This window comes from Microcebus murinus, chromosome 7 (assembly GCF_040939455.1).
Source record: "Microcebus murinus isolate Inina chromosome 7, M.murinus_Inina_mat1.0, whole genome shotgun sequence".
In the NCBI taxonomy this organism is placed as follows: Eukaryota; Metazoa; Chordata; class Mammalia; order Primates; family Cheirogaleidae; genus Microcebus; species Microcebus murinus.
Window position 1 is genome coordinate 102,205,314 of NC_134110.1, and position 21,378 is coordinate 102,226,691.

Consider the following 21,378-nt stretch of genomic DNA (forward strand, 5'->3'; position numbering starts at 1 on the left):
TGGGGATAATACCCTTGTTATGAGGGCTAAAAGAGCATATAGTCACCCCTTGATAAATGTTAGCTATTATCGTTTTGTCCTTGTAGGAAAGTAGGACAGATAGTACCATATAAAATTATAGTAGGGCATGGTGGCTCACTCATGTGATCTTAACACCTTGGGAGATTGACAAGGCAGGAGGATTGCTTGAGGCCAAGATCAGCCTGGGCAACACAGTGAGACCCTATCTCTACAAAAATTAAAACAGCCAGGTATGGTGACACACTTTTGTAGTCCTAGCTACTTGGAGGGCTGAAGTGGAAGGATAGCTTGAGCCCAAGGGTTTGAGGCTGGAGTAAATTATGATTGTGCCACTGCACTCTAGCCTGGGTGACAAAGTGAGACCCTGTCTCAAAAAAAAGAAAGAAAAAAAAATTGTTATGGGAAGAACAGGATAAGGAGGCAAAGAAACCAAGAAGAAAATAGTTGTGGTAATCTAAGGAGTGGGATAATAAAATCTTGGATTTAAGTGGTATTAATGAATGGAGGAGAATGGGTGATATTGACGTAGGATACTTTCAAGGAATTTATTATAGAAACTTGATGACATGGATATAGGAAGTAAGTGAATAGGAAAGACAGAAAACTTAAAGGCTTTTAGTCTGGGATATAGAAAAATAATGTGATTGTTAATGAAGGGTTCATGTGTAGAACACAGGTTTAGTTTTGGAGTCGATAAACTTGATTTAAGTAATACTAATCTAGTAGGTGCTTTTAAATTCAGCACTGGGCCTTAAGTAAGAGTGTGGTGAAAACATTTAGTTGAGAATCATCTGTATGCAACAGGTTATCTTTGACAGTGGATAAATATTTTGATGATCAAATGAGTTTAAATAGAGAATGGGAGTCAAGGACATGGGCATACTTAATTTTGCAAGAGAAGGAGAAAGAAAACTGAGTAAAATAGAGGGAGAGCTATTAGTTTCCACTGGGCAAAGAAATAACAGTTTTGGTATCATCGAAGTCCAGGAGAGACAGAGTTCAAATAGATGTGAGGAATAGGAGAAGAAGGGTAGGTTTAAAAGTATCAAATGTTTCAGAAAGTAAGTAATAACTGAGAAGAGTCTTTTGGGTTTGATGATAAGAAGGTAACTCAGAACCTTTGAATAAAATAGATTCAGCAGCAACATGGGAGCAAAAATCTCGCTACAAGGTGAAAGTGCATGGGAAGTATGGGCACTACGTACAGATAATTATGTTTAAGTTTTGGGTTCATCATTAGGAGTTAAAGAGATAGACAAAGGAGAATGTAGTGTTCAATAATTCATATGAAGTAATGATTCTTTTATTCTTAATACTATTCTGAGTAGTTCAATGTGAATCAACACTAAATAGAAATACTTTCACTTAATGGATGGATACAGTAATCACATTGTTACTAAATTGAAGTAATTGATAAGACATTAAAATCTGTTTTTGAAAATTTTACTAGTGTAAAAAAATTTGATAGTTTAAATGTCACTCTTTCAGAAGCTTAAGACAGAAAAAAGTCCAGATAAAAATGGAATTACAAGTTTTAAAGTAATTTGAGTATGTCCCATGGCTTAATTTTGTCTATATTTTTCTTTATTTGAGTAAAAGTATTAATATTTCTTTTTTCATGAATATTGATTAAACAGCCTACAAAGAATAGCTATTATATCTCCATAAAGGATAAATTTATTCATTCATCAATTTCAGTTGTGTCAGTTATTCTAGAGATGTAAAATATGGTGATCTTTGACTTCATAGAGTTTAAAATCTAACAAGGAAGCTAGATAAGAGAAATAAACAAGTAATAGGTATAAAATTAGCCTATTTGTACCATATAATGTTTATGCCTCTAACTTTACTTGCAGCCGGGTGCAGTGGCTCATGCCTGTAATCCTAGCACTCTGAGAGGCCGAGGTGGGAGGATTGCATGAGCTCAGGAGTTGGAGACCAGCCTGCACAAGGGCAAGACCCTGTCTCTACTAAAAACAAAAAAATTAGCTGGGTGTGGTGGTGCATGCCTGTAGTCCCAGCTACTCAGGAGGCTGAGGCAAGAGGATTGCTTGAACCCAGGAGTTTGAGGTTGCACGAGCTATTATGACACCACGGCACTCTAGCCAGGGCAACCAAGCAAGACTCTCTGACTCTCTCTCTCTCTCTCTCTCTCTCTCTCTCTCTCTCTCTCTCTCTCTCTCTCTCTCTCTCTCTCTCTCTCTCTCTCTCTTTCACTCTCTCACACACACACACACAAAAGCCATAAAAAACTTGCTATTAATATTACTACTAAATTTATTTTAAATGTTTTGAATGTCCTTTATTATCTGGAAGTGGTAAAAGTATCTTAATTTATATTAGACTCTAATTAGTGAAAATTATATGTTGTGATCTCTGGGATAGTATCCAAAAGAAAAATAAAATAATGTATAACTAACAAGGGAAATAACAGTTATTTGACTAGTTCAGCAGGGGGCACAAAAGAAGAAAATAAGGAGCATAAAGCAAAATTACATTCTAAATGTACATATATTTAGCAATAGTCATCTTAAATATAAATGGTCTAAATCTATTTAAAGGACAGATTGGCAGGTTGAATTAATATAAACAACTCTGTGTGGCTTATGAAAGGTAAATGTTAAATATAAGGACACAGAAAAACTGGAAGGAAAAGGATATACCATGCAAACACTAACCAGAAGAATGCTGATACAGCTATACTAATATCAGATGAGACAGTCCTTAAGGCAAGAAGCACTACTAAAGTTAAAGAGGAGACATTTCATAATGATAAAATGTCAGTTGAACCAGAAGATAGAATGATTCTAAATTTGGTTACATGGCTTAAAATATATAAAGTAAAAATCACAAGATTCATAATTTTAGAAAACACAGCAAACTGAGAATAAAGGGATCAAATTAATCTGATTTTAAAGGATTTACAGAAAACCTGTGAAGATCACAGTTAATAGTAAAATAGTGAAAGATTTCCTTCTGGAGTTGGGAACATAGCAAAGATAACCCCTATCGCCATTTTCATTCAACCTGGAGGTTTTAGTCAGCAGAATGAGGTAAGGAAAACAAAAGTATACAAATTGGAAAGAAAGAAATAAAACTGTTTATTTGCAATGACATGATTACATATAAAAAAAACTACAAAAACCTCTTTAGTCAAACTACTTGATTTAATAGTGTGTTTACCAAGATTTTTGATCCGAAATATAAGATCAATATTCAGAATTCAGTTTTATTTCTATATATAAGTAGAAATATTAGAAGATTACATTTTAAAAAGATAGTTATTTATATTCAAAAATATCAAATGCCTGGGAATAAATCTAACAAAAACTGCAAAACCAGTACCAGCAAAATATAACACAGAAGACCCAAAGGAAGGGTGACACTCAGAATTGGAAGATTTAATATTAAGCTATATCCTATAAATAGTGGTGAAGGGTTTAATGCAAACTAATATGCAAGTTCTAAAAGTTTTAAGAAAATACAAAGGGTCAAGAATAAACACATACATTTTTTTGATCTGGCTTATCCTGCTTGAATGTAAGCTCCATAAAGACAAGGACTTTGTTTTATTTAATGCTGGATCCATGGTACCTAGAACAGTGCCTTGCATATAGCAAGCACTCGACAAGTATTTGTTGAATGAAAATATAGTGACCAATATTGCCTTTCACAAGTCCTTGAATTTGGGGAATTTATAGTTGGTTAAGGGATTTTCCAAGTGTTCTAGAAATCAAAAAATGTTTTATCATTCTTGATACTTCTTCCTTCTACTAATTAAAGGGAATTTTATTCCTTTTCATTTATATTTAATAGATTAGTTTATATGAGCATAGAGTATTATTAATACTTCAACAGTCAATAAATATTGTTAGTCCCACCCCCCAAAAAACACAGTAGCAGAATATTCATAAAGAAATAAAACAAAGTTGAGGACTTACAATACTGGATATAAAGATTTACTTTTAAAACTGCAATAGTTACAAGAGTAAGGATTAACAGTAAACCAGTGGAACAAAATAGAAAACTCAGAATCATAAACACATGCTTGATTTATGACAAAGATGACACTGCAGAGCAGTGAGGGGAGAGAATTTCATTACATTGTACTGGAACAAAAGGACATTTATATGGGGAAAAATAATTTGTGGCCCTCTCTGCCTTATGCCATCTGAGAACATCAGTTATAAATGGGTTGTGGATCTAAATGTAAAAATTAAAACAATAAAACTTCTAAAGAAAGTAGAATATCTTCATGACTTTGGGGTAGGCAAAGATTTCTTAAGTAAGTAACAAAGACCATAAACCATAAAGGAGCTAGTAAATAATTTCCTGTGGCTGATTTTTCCAGTAAGATCTTTCTCACCAAGACTGATATAAAACGGACTGATTATTTGCTTTGTGAGATTAGAGACCTGGGGCAGGGAAGGAGGGAGATAGAACAGGAGATAGCTGCAGCAAGAAGCTTTGCTTTACTTCTGTGTATTTGTCATAGCTGCCTAAAATCATCTGCTAGCAAACTCCTAATACTCATGTTTATCTTGGGAGCCAGCTAGGGCAGTGTTCAACCTTGCTTGCTGCCCTGAACCCTTGAGTTTAAGCTTGGGAGGAATGCTTCCATAAGCTCCTGCTCTGGACCCCGATATACTTCCTCAGAGCACTGGCAGGATGAACAAGACCCCCTTCAGCAGTTAGTAGGGTTCAACTGGTGTCTACTTGTGGTCCAGGTGGATTTTTTTTCCTTCACTTAGAGTGAAGTGAGAGCTGGTCTGCTCTTCCCTCTATCATAGTTTTGCATCTACTAATTTGGAAGAAAGTCTTGATGGTGACTTCAGTTTCTAATCTCCAGTGCTTAAATAATTTCCCCCCATTGTTTTGTTTAGTGAGTCAGTTCAGTGAGAATTTGGAAACTGGATTGCAGAGCATCAGTAGTTTAACATGAGCTTTGTCGTCTTACTAGAAGTCTCTATGTCGATACTTCATGGGTTATTTTCTGATATCCTTGATTGAAAAGACATTGGAAGATAAAAAAGTAGGGCAGTAATCTTATATAAGGGAAATTTTTATGTTCTCTAGGACCATTTATGAAGTTGGAATCAGAGTAGAAATTAGTCATTGAAAAAACTATCTGAATTATTTGCTTTTAACAAATACAGGGGGTTTTAATTGAGTAAGTTTCTTTTCAATCCAAAAATCTCTGAAGAATAAACCTTCTATGTGTAGCCGTGTAGTTTAGTTAGATGTTTATACTCTAAACCTAGAGATTTCCTAACTAGGTCCTTACTGAATAGGGCCTTTCTTAGGGGGAAGGGACTAGCTTATTTCCACTGAAGTCATAAGAATGCCTCTTTTTAAATAAAAGTTATTTCATAAGACTAGATTTTTACTTTAAAGTACTTCTCTGTTAGTTTATATTTTTATTTATGAACTATAATGTTTAAAGGTTTTATTCAAGTGAAAATGAATACAGTGGATTACATATAGTTCGACCTTCAACTGGGAAAATTGTGAATGAACTTTTCAAAGAGGCAAGGGAACATGGGGCTGTCCCTCTGGATGAAGCCACAAGAGCTTCAGGTGATGACAAATCTAAGGTCAGTATTCAATTTTAAAACTATACTATTTCTATCTATATTTGATTTCCTATATCGTTTTTATATTGTTTACAAACATTTTTCTAACTATGTTTTTGGGGAGGGGAAGGAAAAAAACTGTTTTTCTTAAACTATTTGTTTCATTTTTATAAGGTTATAGTTTTTCCATTAATGATTCACAGTTGAGGCAATTTCTTACATTTCTATGCAACTTTTTAATTTACCTTTTAATTTTGGAATAATTATCAATTCGCAGGCATCTATAAAAAGAATACAGGGATGTCCCATGTCCCTTTCATCCCGTTTCCCCCAGTGGTTATGGTTATATCTTACATGATTTTAGTATAATATCAAAGCCAGTAATTTGACTTGGGTACAATGTGTGTGTACAGTTTTATGTCACTTATGTCTCCATGTGTAGATTTGTGTAGTCGCCCAACTAAATTGAGATACCATTCCATCGTCACAAGCTCCCCTGCTCCTTTGTAGTCACACCCTGCTCCATCTCTCTCTCCTACCATAACCTTTAGCCATCACTAAATCACTTTTCCAGTTCTACAATTTTATAATATAGAGAATGTCATACAAATGGAATCATATAACATGTGGCCTTTTGAGAGTAGCTCTTTTTACTCAGCATAATTGCATGTATCAATACTGTTCCTTTTTAATTCCTGAGTGGCATTTCATGGTATGGGTATACCACAGTTTAACCATTCATTTATTGAGGGACATCTTAGTTGTTTCCGGTTTTTGACTATTACAAATAAAGCTGCTGTGAGCAATTTTGTACAGGTTTTATTTTACTTATGTAACTCTTTGTTTCTCTGGGATAAATGCCCAGGAGTGCAATTGCTGGGTAATATATTAAGTGTAGGTTTGGTTTTTTAAGAAACTACCAACCTGTTTTCCAGAGTGGTTGTGCCATTTTGTATTCTCATAATGTATGACAGAGCCAGTTTCTCTACATCCTTACCAGCATTTGATATTGTCACTATTTTTAATTTTTGTCATTTTGATGGGTGTGTAGTGATAACACTGGTTCTAATTTGTATTTCCCTAAGGACTAATGATGTTAATTTATGTTTGTTTTCCTAATGGCTAGTAATGTTGAACATTTTTTCATGTGCTTACTTGCTATTATCTTTATTATAATGTCTCTTTATGACTTTTGCCCATTTTCTAATTGGATTTTTTATTTTTTTACTTTTGAGTTTTGAGGATTCTTTGTATATTTTAATAGGTCTGGTTTGCAAATATTTTCTCCCAGACTGTAATTTGTATTTTTATCCCCTTATCCTCTTAACAGAGTTTTTCACAGAGCAAAAGTTTTCAATTTTGATAAAATCCAATTTATGCTTTTTCTTTTTAATAGTTCATGCTTTTGGTGTCTTTGTCTAAGAACTTTTTACCTAAATGTGGGTCCCAAAGATTTTCTCCTGTATTATCTAGAAAAATTTTACATTTAAACCTATAATCCATTTTGAGTTGATTTTATAAAGGTGTGAGATTTACATCAGGGGTCATTTTTTTGCTTATGATGCACAGTTGCCACAGCATCACTTATTGAAAGGCACTTCTTCCTCCATTGAATTGCTTTTGTACCTTTCTAAATTTCTGTAAACATTTTATAGAGCTTTTATAACTGTATCAAATGACACAGTATTGGTATATTGAAGAATAGTTCAGGTGTCTTTTGTAGTATAATTGTCATATATTCTTACAATCAGCATTTCTCGGCCTGGAATTTCCCTACCAAAATCATTTGAGGAGGTTATGAAACTTAAATTTTAGCTTTCATTTCACTATTTGTCAACAGCTTGAAATTCTCTTTTAGTCAAGTCTTAAGGTAATTTTGGCTCTTGTGGATTGTCTAATTTTGTAAGAAAATTGTGGAATTGATATGATTTATTCTGTGGAGAAGAAAGCAATGTGATAATTTGAAGCTCTTTCATGATATAAAAGGCGATTAAAAGGAATAACATTTTTACCTCATAAGCTCTCCTGCTGGAAGAAAAGAAGACCTTGTGATTAGTATAGCAAAATAAAAAGTGCAGTCATAGCTGACTTGTTACAGTTGAATAAAAGCAACTTATAAAATAAGGATAGAGTTTTCTTAGGCTGATTCATACCCATTTATAAAATCCTTTCTTTGTGAGACATGATTTAATCATTATAATTTTTATTAAAAGACTTGTCATAAAATATTGAGGGTAGTTTTTTTAATTGATCTATACTTGAAAATATATATTTCGATGTATAAATGCATATCTTAGTGTAAGATTGGCCTGTATTATTATTATTACTATTTCAGTTTGTGAGTCACTAATGTTTTTATGGAAAGAAACAATTTTTTACTTAAATACACTTCTCTATAGCATAAGACTTTCATTCTAATATAAAATTTTCTGGGTAAGTATGAACCAGTTTGGCTATCTAGTTTTAAAATATATATTATACATTATAATATTTTAGTGAATAATCCTTAGTGAATTTTTAACTCACTTGCTATATATTTTAGTCATTTACAGGTGGAGGATACAGATTGGGTAATTCCTTTTGTAAGAGGTCTGAATATATCTATGGAGAAAATCAGCTACAAGATGTAGGTACAATAACCAAAATTAAAAAGTATAAATATTTGCCTCTAGTTATTACTGTTTGTTTTCAAATTAAAAATTGATAATATAAACATATTTCTGTTATTTTTTGAAACTTTGTTTTAAAGGACCAACGTGTAAGTTTTCAGTCTTCATTTTTATTTTGTATGTCAATCATGCTTTGCATTTAGAGATACGTAACTATTTGTTGAATGTGTGATTCACTGTCAAAATGAACATACAGGTGAGCACAGTGCAAACTCCACATTTTCAAAAGGCTGAGGCAGAAGGATCACTTGAGCCCAAGAGTTGAAGGCCAGCCTGGGCAACATAGCAAGATCTCATCTCTTAAAAAACTATTTAAGAAAATGAACTTTATATGTATAGATTATAATTATTTTAAATGGCATATTATCATAATATAAACATTTTAGCTAAGTTATAAATGTTAGAATAGCTAAAGTCATTCTTTGCTTCTGTTGCTTTTTGAAATTTTAGCGTTTTAGTTTTCATTTTAAACATTTATATATTCTTGGATGATCAGTGGAAATTCAGTCTTGCCTCTTGGCATGACTGTTTAAGCTCTGTGGCACAGAAGAGTATAGTGTGGGTGAAGGTGAAAGAAGAGGGTCGGGAGTAGTGGGGTGCAGCTGGATGTTCTCTTCTTATTACTTTTATTTTCTAATGAACCACCAGTAATTGTACTTAAAGGCCAGGGTCCAGTTGTGGGACCTTTGGCATTTGCTGTCATTGTCAGTTTGTTAAACTAAATACAAATCTGCTAAGAAAACACATGTGGTTTCACTTACATCCTTATAAATAAAGAATAGCACAAATAATTCCCTATTTTAAATTAATTAAATGGTTTAATATTGTTGTATCATATTACATTTGTAACTTAAAATTGGTTGGGGAGATGTATTCTTTTATATATATATATATATACACACACATATATATATATATATATTTTTTTTTTCTCCTATGCTCAAAAGGTTCAGATTTTGCTTAAACTCTGGAGCAATGGTTTCAGTTTAGATGATGGAGAATTAAGACCTTACAGTGACCCAACAAATGCTCAATTTCTGGAGTCTGTTAAGAGAGGGTAAGATGTATTATTTGTTACTTAGAGTGGGGCTATATTTTTTTAAAAAACAGACTGTAATCAGTAGTGCATTACTGGTTTTCAGCAGTTGGTTCCTGGAATATATTGTGTTAAGTGGTTGTCAGGGGTATAATATTCTTGAATATATAAAGGATATCTGTAAGTCACTGGTTCTTAACTGGTTCTTAACTTTGTGGGGCAGGGGCATTGGACATTGGCCCATTTTGAAATCTGATGAAACTATGGACCCAATTCCAAGAAGAAACATCTTAATGTAATAATCAGTGAATTGATTACCATGTAGCTGCCCATCCACTAAGCCACGGTCCTGCTTACTGTTGACAGGGCGACCCTCATTGCATGTATGCCTGAAATTCAACTTATATTAGAAATTTTTTAAAGTGGCATTACTGCTGGCAGAAGATTTTGCAAGGTTAATTTAAAGTTAAAATTTGTGAAAGTAAACCAGATATTCAGTGCTCTTACCCATTCAAAGAACATTGTAACTTACCAGCTTTTCTTGCTAGAAGATGAGAAATTGAGTGATTTTGCTATGATGATAAAAAGTTTTTCTATGTTATGATTTCACTAGCTGGCAGTGATTTATTCCTAAATAGAAATACAACTATAGGCCGGGCGCGGTGGCTCACGCCTGTAATCCTAGCACTCTGGGAGGCCGAGGTGGGCAGATTGCTCCAGGTCAGGAGTTCGAAACCAGCCTGAGCAAGAGTGAGATGCCGTCTCTACTATAAATAGAAATAAATTAATTGGCCAACTAATATATATATAGAAAAAATTAGCCGGGCATGGTGGCGCATGCCTGTAGTCCCAGCTACTCGGGAGGCTGAGGCAGCAGGATCGCTTGAGCCCAGGAGTGTGAGGTTGCTGTGAGCTAGGCTGACGCCACAGCACTCACTCTAGCCTGGGCAACAAAGTGAGACCCTGTCTCAAAAAAAAAAAAAAGAAATACAACTATAAACACAAGGTTGATCATAAACTGGGAGATTAGTAGCAGGAAGGGACGGCGGGGGTGGGGGAGGGGAGGTTGTACTCCATAAAGGGATGGAAAGTAGAGCTTTTCCAAGTGATGAAATGTGTCCAGGGAGGGTGGCTGAAGTGGAGTGGGGATTAAATTCGTTGGAGTCAAAGTAGCCAATAAACTCTGAACGAAAGGTATTTTAAAAAACTAATTCATATGAATTTTGAATTTAAATTCTATACAGATAATGTGAGGATACCAAATAAAGGCAAGAAATGCTGTAAGTATGCTGAAGTAATTGAGAAAGGCAGGAAGCTATCCTAGGAGACAATATATGGTGGTGGCAAATATAGGATATAATTGTTTTAAGTCAAAGCTATGGACTAGGAGTCCTGCAGAATCATTGGGAAGAGCTAAGAGCAGCTGGGTGGGGGAAGTGTTCATCTGCTAAGTGAAGACCAATGTAACTGTTGAAATTGATGCTAATTTCAAGATAGTGGAAGATAAGAACATATTGATGATGAATATACTATTATATAGATTAAAAACTAATTTATCATTAAATGAAAATAATCCATAAACTTTGTAGGCTAACGTTTAAACAGACATAGTATATTAAAAATATTTTTAAATTTGAGCTATACAGTATCCTTGAGTAAAAATTCTGATTATGATTAAGAAGAGTTTTGGAAAAGACTCCTTAAAAAAAATAAATGATGTCAAATAGTGGTTCTCAACTGTGTAAGATCCGTTGACTCTTTTTTTGTAATAAGCATTTTGTAACACCATCTATACTATCCTCAAAGAAGAATTCATCGATGATGTAATCTACCTGTGTACATTATTTCCCAAAATATTGATATAGTATTCTATCTTAAATATATTGAAGAAATAAAGGAAAGTAATTTATCATAGAATGTTACATATTTTAATTTATGAATGCTCAGGTATGACCACACCAGGAGACATAAGTAGTCAGATAATTTGCACCTATATGCAGTCCAGCACTTCTCAGATAAAAATGACAGGTATAAAAACAATGTGAAGTTGTAAGTTTAATTATTACAAGTGGCATTGCATTCAAGTACTTGGTAAAGTTCCAAACCAACTGCATTCTTACCTCAGTTTATGTGATAGTGCATTCCTGGAAGTTTCAACATATGTTAATACAGTAGCTCCCAAAATGTATTTTGCCTATTTGTAAGACAGAATTGGGTTTTAGGCTCAGACATTATGAACAGTGTTGTCATCCATGTGGCTCCCTGGAGAGCACTTGGCAATTCTGTGGAACCCAACACAAGTCTTCCTTGTGTGAGGCGAATCCCCTATTGCAGTGCATCTGACATCCCCTACCCCACACCGAATGACTGCAGTGCTCTCCTGAATCACCAACGATTGTATCCATTTTCGGAACTTTCTCCAGGGCTTTAGAAATAAATATCCACATTAACTGTTTATCCTCATAAGAATTGTCTAGTGCTAATTTAGGTATAAACTGCTGTCTTACAATTTAACTTTTTAAATGTCAGAAGTACTCCAAGATGACCAACAACCAAAAACATCCCTAGGTTGAAAACCACTAAGGAATAATGGGAGGTGACTTTAAGAAAGAAAGATCTACAAAGACTAATCAATCTTCATGGAAGTTTTTCTATTTTATAATTTAAGCAAAAATTGCCATTTTCCAATGTAGCTTATGACTTGTTTACAGTCATCTCAACAGTGTAATATTTGAAAAACTTAATTTTAAAACCTTTTTTCCCCCTTTTTAAAAGAGAGATTCCCCTGGAGCTTCAACGCCTGGTTCATGGTGGCCAAGTGAATTTGGATATGGAGGATCATCAGGATCAAGAATACATAAAACCTAGATTGAGGTTCAAGGCTTTTAGTGGAGAAGGGCAGAAACTTGGAAGGTAAAAATCCTAAAATGAGAAAAATACTTGTCTTTGTTCAACATGAATTTCTTTGAGAATAAAAAGAGCAAAATGACTCGTTAAGTAAAAACTGAAATATGAACAATAAAGACCTCGCAGGTGGAATTAGATATAAAAATCTGGTAATAATATTAGTAGTTAATACTTAGATAGCAATTATGATCCCAGCCCTCTGAGCAATTTACATGCGTTATCTCACTTTATCTTCACAACTCTGATGTAGATCATGTTATTACTCCATTTTGCAGATGCAATAATTTGTCCAAAGTGATTGAGCTAGGAAATGACTGGCATGTGGGATTCAAACCCAGGAACTCTGACTCCAGAGTTTGTGCTTCTTACTACTGTGCCATATGCCTCTTTCAGGTTACCTAGTTTCAAAAGGAAAAATTATAAAGCGTTAAGATTTTTAAAAATGAATATCTTACATCACAACTTTAAGCATGTATGTCTGCCATAAGTAATTATTAGGCTTTTGCAGCAGAAGCAATATGCTTAGCTTGGCGGTCTTCAATAGTTTTAAGCAGCCAAATTCTTTCTGCATGTTACAGAAGCCAAATATGTAAAACACATGTAAAACCTGAATTCTTCTGATTGTAGATGAAGGAAAGAATTGTGTGTGAGACATTTCCAAAGAACCCCTAGGACTTTGAAGAGCACAACTTAAAAACCAATGTGCATGGCAGAATGTATGAATTGAACTCCTTTATAATTGCCATGCTTAACATAACCTTCATAAATCTTGTAAAATATGTTGGTAATGGTCACCCTCCACTTGTCCACATATCATTGCAGGTGATACGGAATTGCTGCATTGGCAGTGTTCCCCACGTACCGTTCTGTGCATCCTTTGTTCCTTTTAATGTGATTCCTTCCCTTCCAACTCCTTTTCAATTGCCTTGTGCACACTGGTTTTGTATTCCCCCCTCATTTCTCAAAATATGGAAGAATTCAGTATCAGCTTTTTATACTTGTCTTTGCTATCTCTAGTCTCCCTTTCTGTATCCTTTTCTCCTGTCTAGTTTCGCTAGACTGATTTCTGGGACATGTAGGGCATACGGGAATAAGTGTTGACCTGGTTCTTTTAGGACCCAAACCCTGTAGTGCCCACCCACAGGTCTACTTGGAAATTTTCTCCCTCATCTCTTTCCTGCCAACACCTGTCAGGCTTCTCTTGAATTGTGCTACTTCCTCCCTTCTCTTATTATAAGAGATTTATAAGATATTTACATTTATAAGATATTTATAATATGAGATTTATAAGATATACATATAAACATATACATATATATTTAATTTTCTAGCAACTCTCATTTTAATATTTGTTGAGATTTTGATTTTGAGTTAGAATACAGATAAAATATCTAGTCTTCTCTTTGCTATGTACATATTCTTTCTCTATTATTTAAATTTATGACCAAGAATTAATTTTAGAATGCACATCTTTGTTAGTAAAAGTATAGTAAATCTAGAATTGGAATTGAAGGTAGCATAAAGGAAAGGCAGCTGAGAAGAGCCAGTGATTATGATCTGCAAATTCACCTCATGAAAATAAGGATATTATCTGATGATAGCATCTCACAAAGGCCAGTCTTTATTCTTTTCTTTTTTTTTCTTTTTTTTGAGACAGAGTCTCGCTCTGTTGCCCGGGCTAGCATGCCATGGCGTCAGCCTAGCTCACAGCAACCTCAAACTCCTGGGCTCAAGTAATCTTTCTGCCTCAGCCTCCCGAGTAGCTGGGACTACAGGCATGTGCCACCATGCCTGGCTAATTTTTTCTATATATTTTTAGTTGGCCAATTAATTTCTTTCTATTTTTAGTAGAGACAGGGTTTCGCTCTTGCTCAGGCTAGTTTTAAACTCCTGACCTTGAGTGATCCTCCCTCCTCGTCCTCTCAGAGTGCTAGGATTACAGGCGTGAACCACCACGTCCAGCCACTCTTTTCTAATAAAGCAAATAGCTAAAGAAAATGATGGAGAAGAAAGACAAAACTATTAGAAGAGAATGACAGAGATCAATGGTGAGAATGCCATGTTAATTACCAGCCATATTAATCAGAAATTTGATTCTAGAAAACAATCTATTGCTAGTTTAAGTAGGAAGGGGTTTCTTCAGGGTCTTGGGTAGTTTATAGAATTTCTGGAAGAGATAGCAAGCCAACTTTTCCTTAGGAGAAGCAAACATAATAGAAGAATGTTCTAGAGAAAACACTTTGTATCCCACCCCACCCCAAATCAGGTACACAGTGCCCACAGAGCTAGGGACCAAATACTAGAACATTCTGTCATAAAAGAACCACTGTCTTCACCACCTTGGTAACCAGAAGAGCTGCATAGCTTCCACTTCACAAATATATACTTTCACTATACAAATATATATTTGCTTGATGGAAAGGTAGAATCATATAAAATCCTAGCTGCAAGGGAGTCTGTGAAATACAGTCTTTAGAACTTCCAGCTTAGAGGAAAGTTATGCTAGAAGATGCGTGTGGTGGTGTTAGCCTATATGCACATGAACCCAAATGTTGAATAAGAGAGTATCATATTCTTTTAAAAAGTGAAGAGTTGCATAGAACACTTTACATTAAGGATTTACATTAAGAACCATATTAAAATAAAAATTTTAAAGTTAACATTTATCTATGTAGAAAGTAATTTTCTAAAATGGTTCATTTCTCAAGGGTTCCAGACAATTTACTGAACAGAGAAATAAAAATAATTAAGTAAAACAAAAATGGGAATAATCCGTTGTCTTCCATAAATGGCAGTCTAACTACAAACGAACATTACATAGATGGAAACTAACTTAATTTTTTATTGTGATATACAATTATGGGACAAACTTAAATGCAGTAAAAATATTACCCAATGCCTTCACATAATGTAACAGAAGCAAGTAAATCATAGATGTAAAACTGCAAATTTACAATTATAGTTCAAACTGTATTACTGAATGAAAATTAACTTGGTAAGCTGGAGTAGAGCCTGGCAAGGAAAAGACCTAGAAATCACAGAATCATTTTTGATAGGTAAGACTAGCAAGTAGACATTCACTGTAGGCTTTTGAGCTGCCATGTATAATGATAAAAATCATGATATGAGGTAGATTTCTGCTTTAGAACAGTCACTCTCTGTTCATCATATTGTTCAATCGGAAAGATTGTGCTGGCCACTCCCACTCACCTGAGGTTTGACCTTGTCTTGGTCCCTGAACCCCTCATGGCTCTTTTCTCTAAAGCTTAACAGCCCCTTCCTGCCTTTCCTTCCTTTTCTTTTCCCAGCTCTTCGGCAGCCCCTCACCTGACTGCAGTCTTAGCCGTGCTAGGCAGACAGTGCTGGCCTCCGCCAGCCTCCCAGGGCTGACCCCGATACTCCCTGCTCCTCTAAGCCCCAGGTTCTACCCCTGCCCTCACTCTCTAAAGATTTCTTTGCTTCTAGCTTCACTGAGCAATAAAGCCTGAAAGGAATTAACTTTCTTAATATGTTTCCCTCAGCCTCCAAGTTTACTAATAACTGTCTATCTTTCCTTAGGTTTGGAGAAGTTGTTTCCCCTCCTGTCTGAGGCAATTATATCCCACATCCTTTCTTCCTGTTTGCCTAAAACCTTGTTTTATCAATTAATTTCCCACTCTGTTCTTTAAAAAACACATCCCTGTGTTAGGGATGCTGAACTGTTGGCACAGTAAACCAGGTTGGCAACTATTTAAGCTCTAAAATCTGAACTTGAAAAAAATTCTTAATATCTGGTCATTTATTGTAAATCATCATCTCCTTTTTCATACCTTTATCATTTATATTCTCAAATAGGTTCTAAAATCTGTCAGGAAATAGCTAAAGAAAGGGGAAGTGTTAGCAGTAAGTACCACTTAATTTTACTAATTTATCATATATACTCTGAGAGAAACTTTTTGAATGGGAGTAAGGGTCATGATGAGTTAGATTTGCACTGGACTAAAGCCCAAATGCTCATAGAACTTTTATACTAATAAATATGTTGATACGTTTCTTTTTATTCAAAAGCAGTTAATTTATTGGAAGCTATCTAGATCTCAGTATTCAAGAGAATAAACATCAAGGCTATCAAAGAATCCCTCAAGATGACAGAGAGAATGTTAAGATTTTATGACTATAAGAATTTGACTAGACTAGGCACATGGCTTATACCTATAATTCCGGCACTTGGGGAGGTAGAGGATTGCTTGAGGCCAGGAGTGTGAGACTAGCCTGGGCAATAGAGCAATACCCCATCTACAGAAATTTTTTTAAAAATTAGCTGGGCATGGTGGTGCACACCTGTAGTACCAGCTGCTGGGGAGGCGGAGGTGAGAGGATCGCTTGAGCGCAGGAGTTCAAGATCACACTGAGCTATGATCACACCACTGCACTCTGGTCTGGGCAACAAAGTGAGACCCCACTTCCAAAAAAAAAGAAAAGAATTAAAAAAATAATAATAATTTGGCTGAATTTGTTTTAGTCTTTTAACCAAAAGAGCACTCAATTTTTGACATTCACTTTTGATTTATACTGACTGATCATCCTGGTAGATGTCAGAAGGTACTAAGAAGGCAGTGTAATCAGAGTCACTAGTAATCAAAGTCAAATGATAAAGTTCTATCAGATAAACTTCATTATAAATTTATTACCATGCATAAAATGTTTCCCCAGTAATAGCTTACAAGTTATTTCTCTTTTGCAAAGCAGTAACCACGATCAGATGTTTTTAAGTAATATTAACCAAGATGAAATTAAATGACTAGTGCTGATAATATGTGCAAAATAGCAGGTACCTGTTGAAACGCTATGTTTTAGGTACTATATCAAGGACTTACTAATACAATATACCTTCATAACATGGTATTATTCCCCTCATTTTATAAATGATAGAGCTGAGATAGCAATTGATGTACTCACTGAAGTTTACACAGTTGACATAGCTAAGATTTGAAACCAAGTCTGTGCTGTTAATCATTCTTTGACATTAATTCAGAGTTCAAATTTCTAACTAAAGAAACTGCTGTGCTAAACCTTCTGATGAAATTTCAAAGGATAAAGGAGGAAAGGATGCAAAGTTAGGCTTTTGAGAGAGATCGGATAAACTAAATCATAATCATAGGAATGAAAATAATTTTTATATGACAAAGAAGTGAAAAGAAGTATAGGAGACGCAAATGAAGCCGTGTTCTTGCTAGTCCAAAAGTCATATGGGGATCACTTGAGAATCAACTATAGATCTAAGTGTCTTCATTTTGTCTCGTCTTATGTATTCAGATTTGTGTTCTAATTCTTTTAATTCTTCTTTCTTAGCCTTACACCTGAAATAGTCAGTACACCTTCCTCCCCAGAAGAGGAAGATAAATCAATACTTAATGCAGTTGTTCTCATTGATGATTCCGTGCCAACAACAAAAATTCAAATCAGGTTAGCAGATGGAAGTCGTTTGATACAAAGATTCAATAGTACACACAGGTAAACTTCTTTACTGGCAAAGTGTCTAGTTCGCTGTTATATGCCAAGTATAGTCTTAGTAAAATTGTATGTGACCTGAGTAATGAAGTATAATGATATTCTTTAGATTTACTTTGAAGTTTTTGACAGAAGAAACATTTTTAAAAAGGTAATAGCTATATATAAGAAGTGAAATACATTGGTATTTAAGTGGTCTCTATAAACCATCCAGATACTAATACAAATTCAGATATCACACAAAAATAAATTAGGAGCTGTAGTTTTGCATTGTTGGTAAAACCGTATGAAGTGAAATCAGATTTACCTTAATGTAGTAAAAACTTATTTGGACCTTACTTAAAAATTTAAGATAATTCTGATTGGGATTAACATTCTGTGTAGCAAATTCTTTGTAATAGAAATGTATAGTGTAAGTAAAGCTTAATTGTTCTCTTGTCAAGTTCTACAGATAAACTTTTAAACATCTTTAACATTTACTTGTCCATAGACATTTGTTGTGCTCATATTATTTGTATTTGTTCATTGAGCAAGACTCTAAAGGATACATTGATGATCCTAGTTGAGTTACTATGTATATGTGACAACAATTTTTTTAAAATTATTTTTATGACTTAACACTTTTCATAGTTATTGACTCACTTTGCCACAGGCCAATCATGGTTATCTTTTTTCTGGGTTATACGCTGCTAACATATTTTATACTCTGAAAAAAGTAGGACCTGCACTTTCAGAATGGCAACATTGTTACACTTATTTTATGCATTATTCACCTGAAGATTGTATGTATTTTACACTAAATATTAGGTATACTCCAGAGTTAATCCTTACATTTTATCTTAAAGCTAAGATAATTCTTCCATTGAAATAATATATATTAAAGTTATAACACTTTTAAATAAGAGTTAAAATTGTGTGATTTTTATTATCTAATTTTATTTTATTTCTTCAGGATTCTGGATGTCCGGGACTTTATTGTGCAGTCCCGTCCTGAATTTGCAACTCTTGACTTTATTCTTGTGACTTCATTTCCAAATAAAGAGCTAACAGATGAAAGCCTGACACTACAAGAAGCAGATATTCTTAATACTGTGATACTCCAGCAACTAAAATAATATTGCCCTTACATGCAGTAGCATGTGAGGATAGATAATGTGCCATATTAATAAGGAAAATACTTCCAGAATTAAAAACAACCAGGTTATTTTTATTATTTTTACAGATAAATTTTGGCCACCTGCATTCCTTGGCTTGTGGCCCCCTTCTTCCGTCTTAAAAGCCAGCACCATTGCATCTTTCTGACCCTTCTATGATCACGTCTCCCTGACAACAGCCAGGAAAGGTTCTCTGCTTTTAAGTACTCATATGATTAGATTGGGCCCACTGGATAATATAGGATTATCCCCCATCTTAAGATCTGTAGTAACTTTAATCACATCTGCGAAGTCCCTTTTACCATTTAAGGTTACACAGAGGTTTGGGCATTAGGGCATTAACATTTTGGGGGGTCCATTATTATGCCTGACTACCACAGTCCACCTCCTGTCCCAAAGATTCACATCTAACAAAGGTGCTCAAAAGTCTCAACCTATTATAGTGTCAACTCAAAGTTTAAAATCTTGTCAGAAGCTCACCAACTCAAAAGTCCCAATTCTCATTTACATCATCTAAATTAAGCATGGGAGAGGATCTGGGTGTGATGCCTGGGTCGTAATTCCTGTCTATGCACCTGTGGACCTAGAAAACAAGTTATCTGCTCCCAAATATGATGGCAGGACAAGCATAGAGTAACAGTTACATATATTCCTCTTTAAAAAGCAGAAAATAGAACGAAAAAAGGAGCCACCAGCACCAGTGAATTTACAAATCCAGCCAGTCACACTTAACTAGATTCTAAGGTCTGAGATTGACGTTCCTTGGCTCCCAGCACAGTTCTCTGGGCTTTTAACTCCATCTGAGTCATCTTTCCTTTCTTCACAAAAGGCACATGCCTGTACCCGAGTAGTTTTGTCAGCTTGTTTCTTCTTCCATTCTCTATACCTTGCAGTTAAAGTTGGCAGTGTTTCTGCCAGTGTAACCTTGTCAGGGAACTTGTGGGTCTCCTGTGTATGTCACGGGGATTCACTCCATTGCACGGGCGTCTCCTCACATATCTTTTCCAGATAAGCCTATCTCTATTTTTTACTTTTTCTGAAGTAGCTGAGAGAATCTATGATTCACGTTCTTAATATCTTCAAAGAGCCTTTTGTGTGAGTGAATTATCAGACCTTGTGATCCTTCTGAGGTATTAGCAAAAGGTTGTACAGCCATATCCTTGTCTGTTTCTCTAAAGCAGGCATTCCTGACAGTGAATCTCTTAATTTTTGTCTTTTGCTGTTTGGGTGGGCTGAGAATTTCCTAAATCACCAAGTCCTAGTATCTTTGCATTTAACATTTCTTCCCCCAACTTATCTGTCTCCTATCACATTTTACTATTATCAGCAAGAAGAAAGCAGGCTGTACCTTCCATAGTGTGCTTGAAACTATCCTCAGCTAAACATTAAGTTTATCACTTACAAATTCTGCTTTCCACATTACTGCAAGACACAATTCAGATAAACTTTTTGTCACTATGTAACAAGGATCCCTTTCTTCCAGTTTTCCAATAACATATTCCTCATTTTCTTTTAAGCCCTCGACAGCAGCACCTTAAATGTTGTTATTTTGTGATGATTTGAGTATTCTTTGTGACAATTTTGGTATTCTCTACCATCTCCTCACTTCCTTCAAGCCCTCTCTGGCATTACCATTCCATATTTCTACTAACAGTCTCTTTAAGTCAGTGTAGGTTCTTTCTATCATGCCCCTCAGAATTCTTCCAGCCTCTACCCACTGCCCCATTCCAGAGCCACTTCTCCATTTTTAGGTATTTGTTACAGCAGCACCCCACTGCCAGGTATCTAGAAAAGTCTTTTTACCTTCGCATGCCAATTACCTTGAATGTGCTGCTAGGAGATTTGGAATCCACCTTTCTCCTGGTGGATATTTCTCTGGTTATTTCAAAGAGGTGAATTTACCTGTGCTAGGGTTCTTAATACTGAGAATGCTTCCAGAACTACCACAAGATACAAGTGTTGATCCCACTACTGCAGGGAAGAATTTTTCTCACTGTCATAATAAAAGAAGATCATTCCTAGGTCTTCCCCTCAGAATAGGAAGCCCTGCGCCTTTCCACAACGTGGATAATACTTAACAGCTCCAACTCAGAAAGATTACCAAGGGTAAACTACCTTTGCATGGGGCAAAATCATCTTCATAAGGAAACAATTTCTAGACAGAAATGACTGTTTTAGATAAAAGGGCATTGTCCTGTTTTGGATTAACAAAACAGGAAAAAAATTAACCAAACATTGTAAAATTATTTGAAATGTTCTTTGTATCAATTAAGTGGAGTGCCTATATAGATGCCCGTACAAAACTTCCATTTTTGTATATAGTAGTGTTCTAAAATATAGAGATTTACATTAGGAGGGAAAATTAAACATCCAGGAGGGATGAACAGTACTTTCATACTTGCTACAGTGTTTTGCTTCATTGGGTCATTTCCCTGAATTATTTTTACTACTGTCTTCATTGTAACTGTTAAAATGTATAATCATCTCAAAAAATAGTATGTCACAATGAACAGTTAGACAACCATGTG

General features: G+C 35.0%; 1 protein-coding gene across 1 annotated transcript in view; it reads left to right on the top strand.

Moving 5' to 3' along the window:
* The window catches only part of UBXN2B (UBX domain protein 2B), a 34,163-nt gene extending 15,240 nt beyond the window's left edge, over nucleotides 1-18,923 (top strand). The window contains exons 3-8 of the mRNA XM_012790061.3: nucleotides 5,465-5,615; nucleotides 8,137-8,220; nucleotides 9,211-9,320; nucleotides 12,075-12,212; nucleotides 17,538-17,699; nucleotides 18,649-18,923. Coding sequence (XP_012645515.2) covers nucleotides 5,465-5,615; nucleotides 8,137-8,220; nucleotides 9,211-9,320; nucleotides 12,075-12,212; nucleotides 17,538-17,699; nucleotides 18,649-18,811 — 808 coding nt within the window. The 3' untranslated portion in view covers nucleotides 18,812-18,923. The remainder of the gene's footprint in view (nucleotides 1-5,464; nucleotides 5,616-8,136; nucleotides 8,221-9,210; nucleotides 9,321-12,074; nucleotides 12,213-17,537; nucleotides 17,700-18,648) is intronic.
* The last annotated feature ends 2,455 nt before the right edge of the window (nucleotides 18,924-21,378 follow it).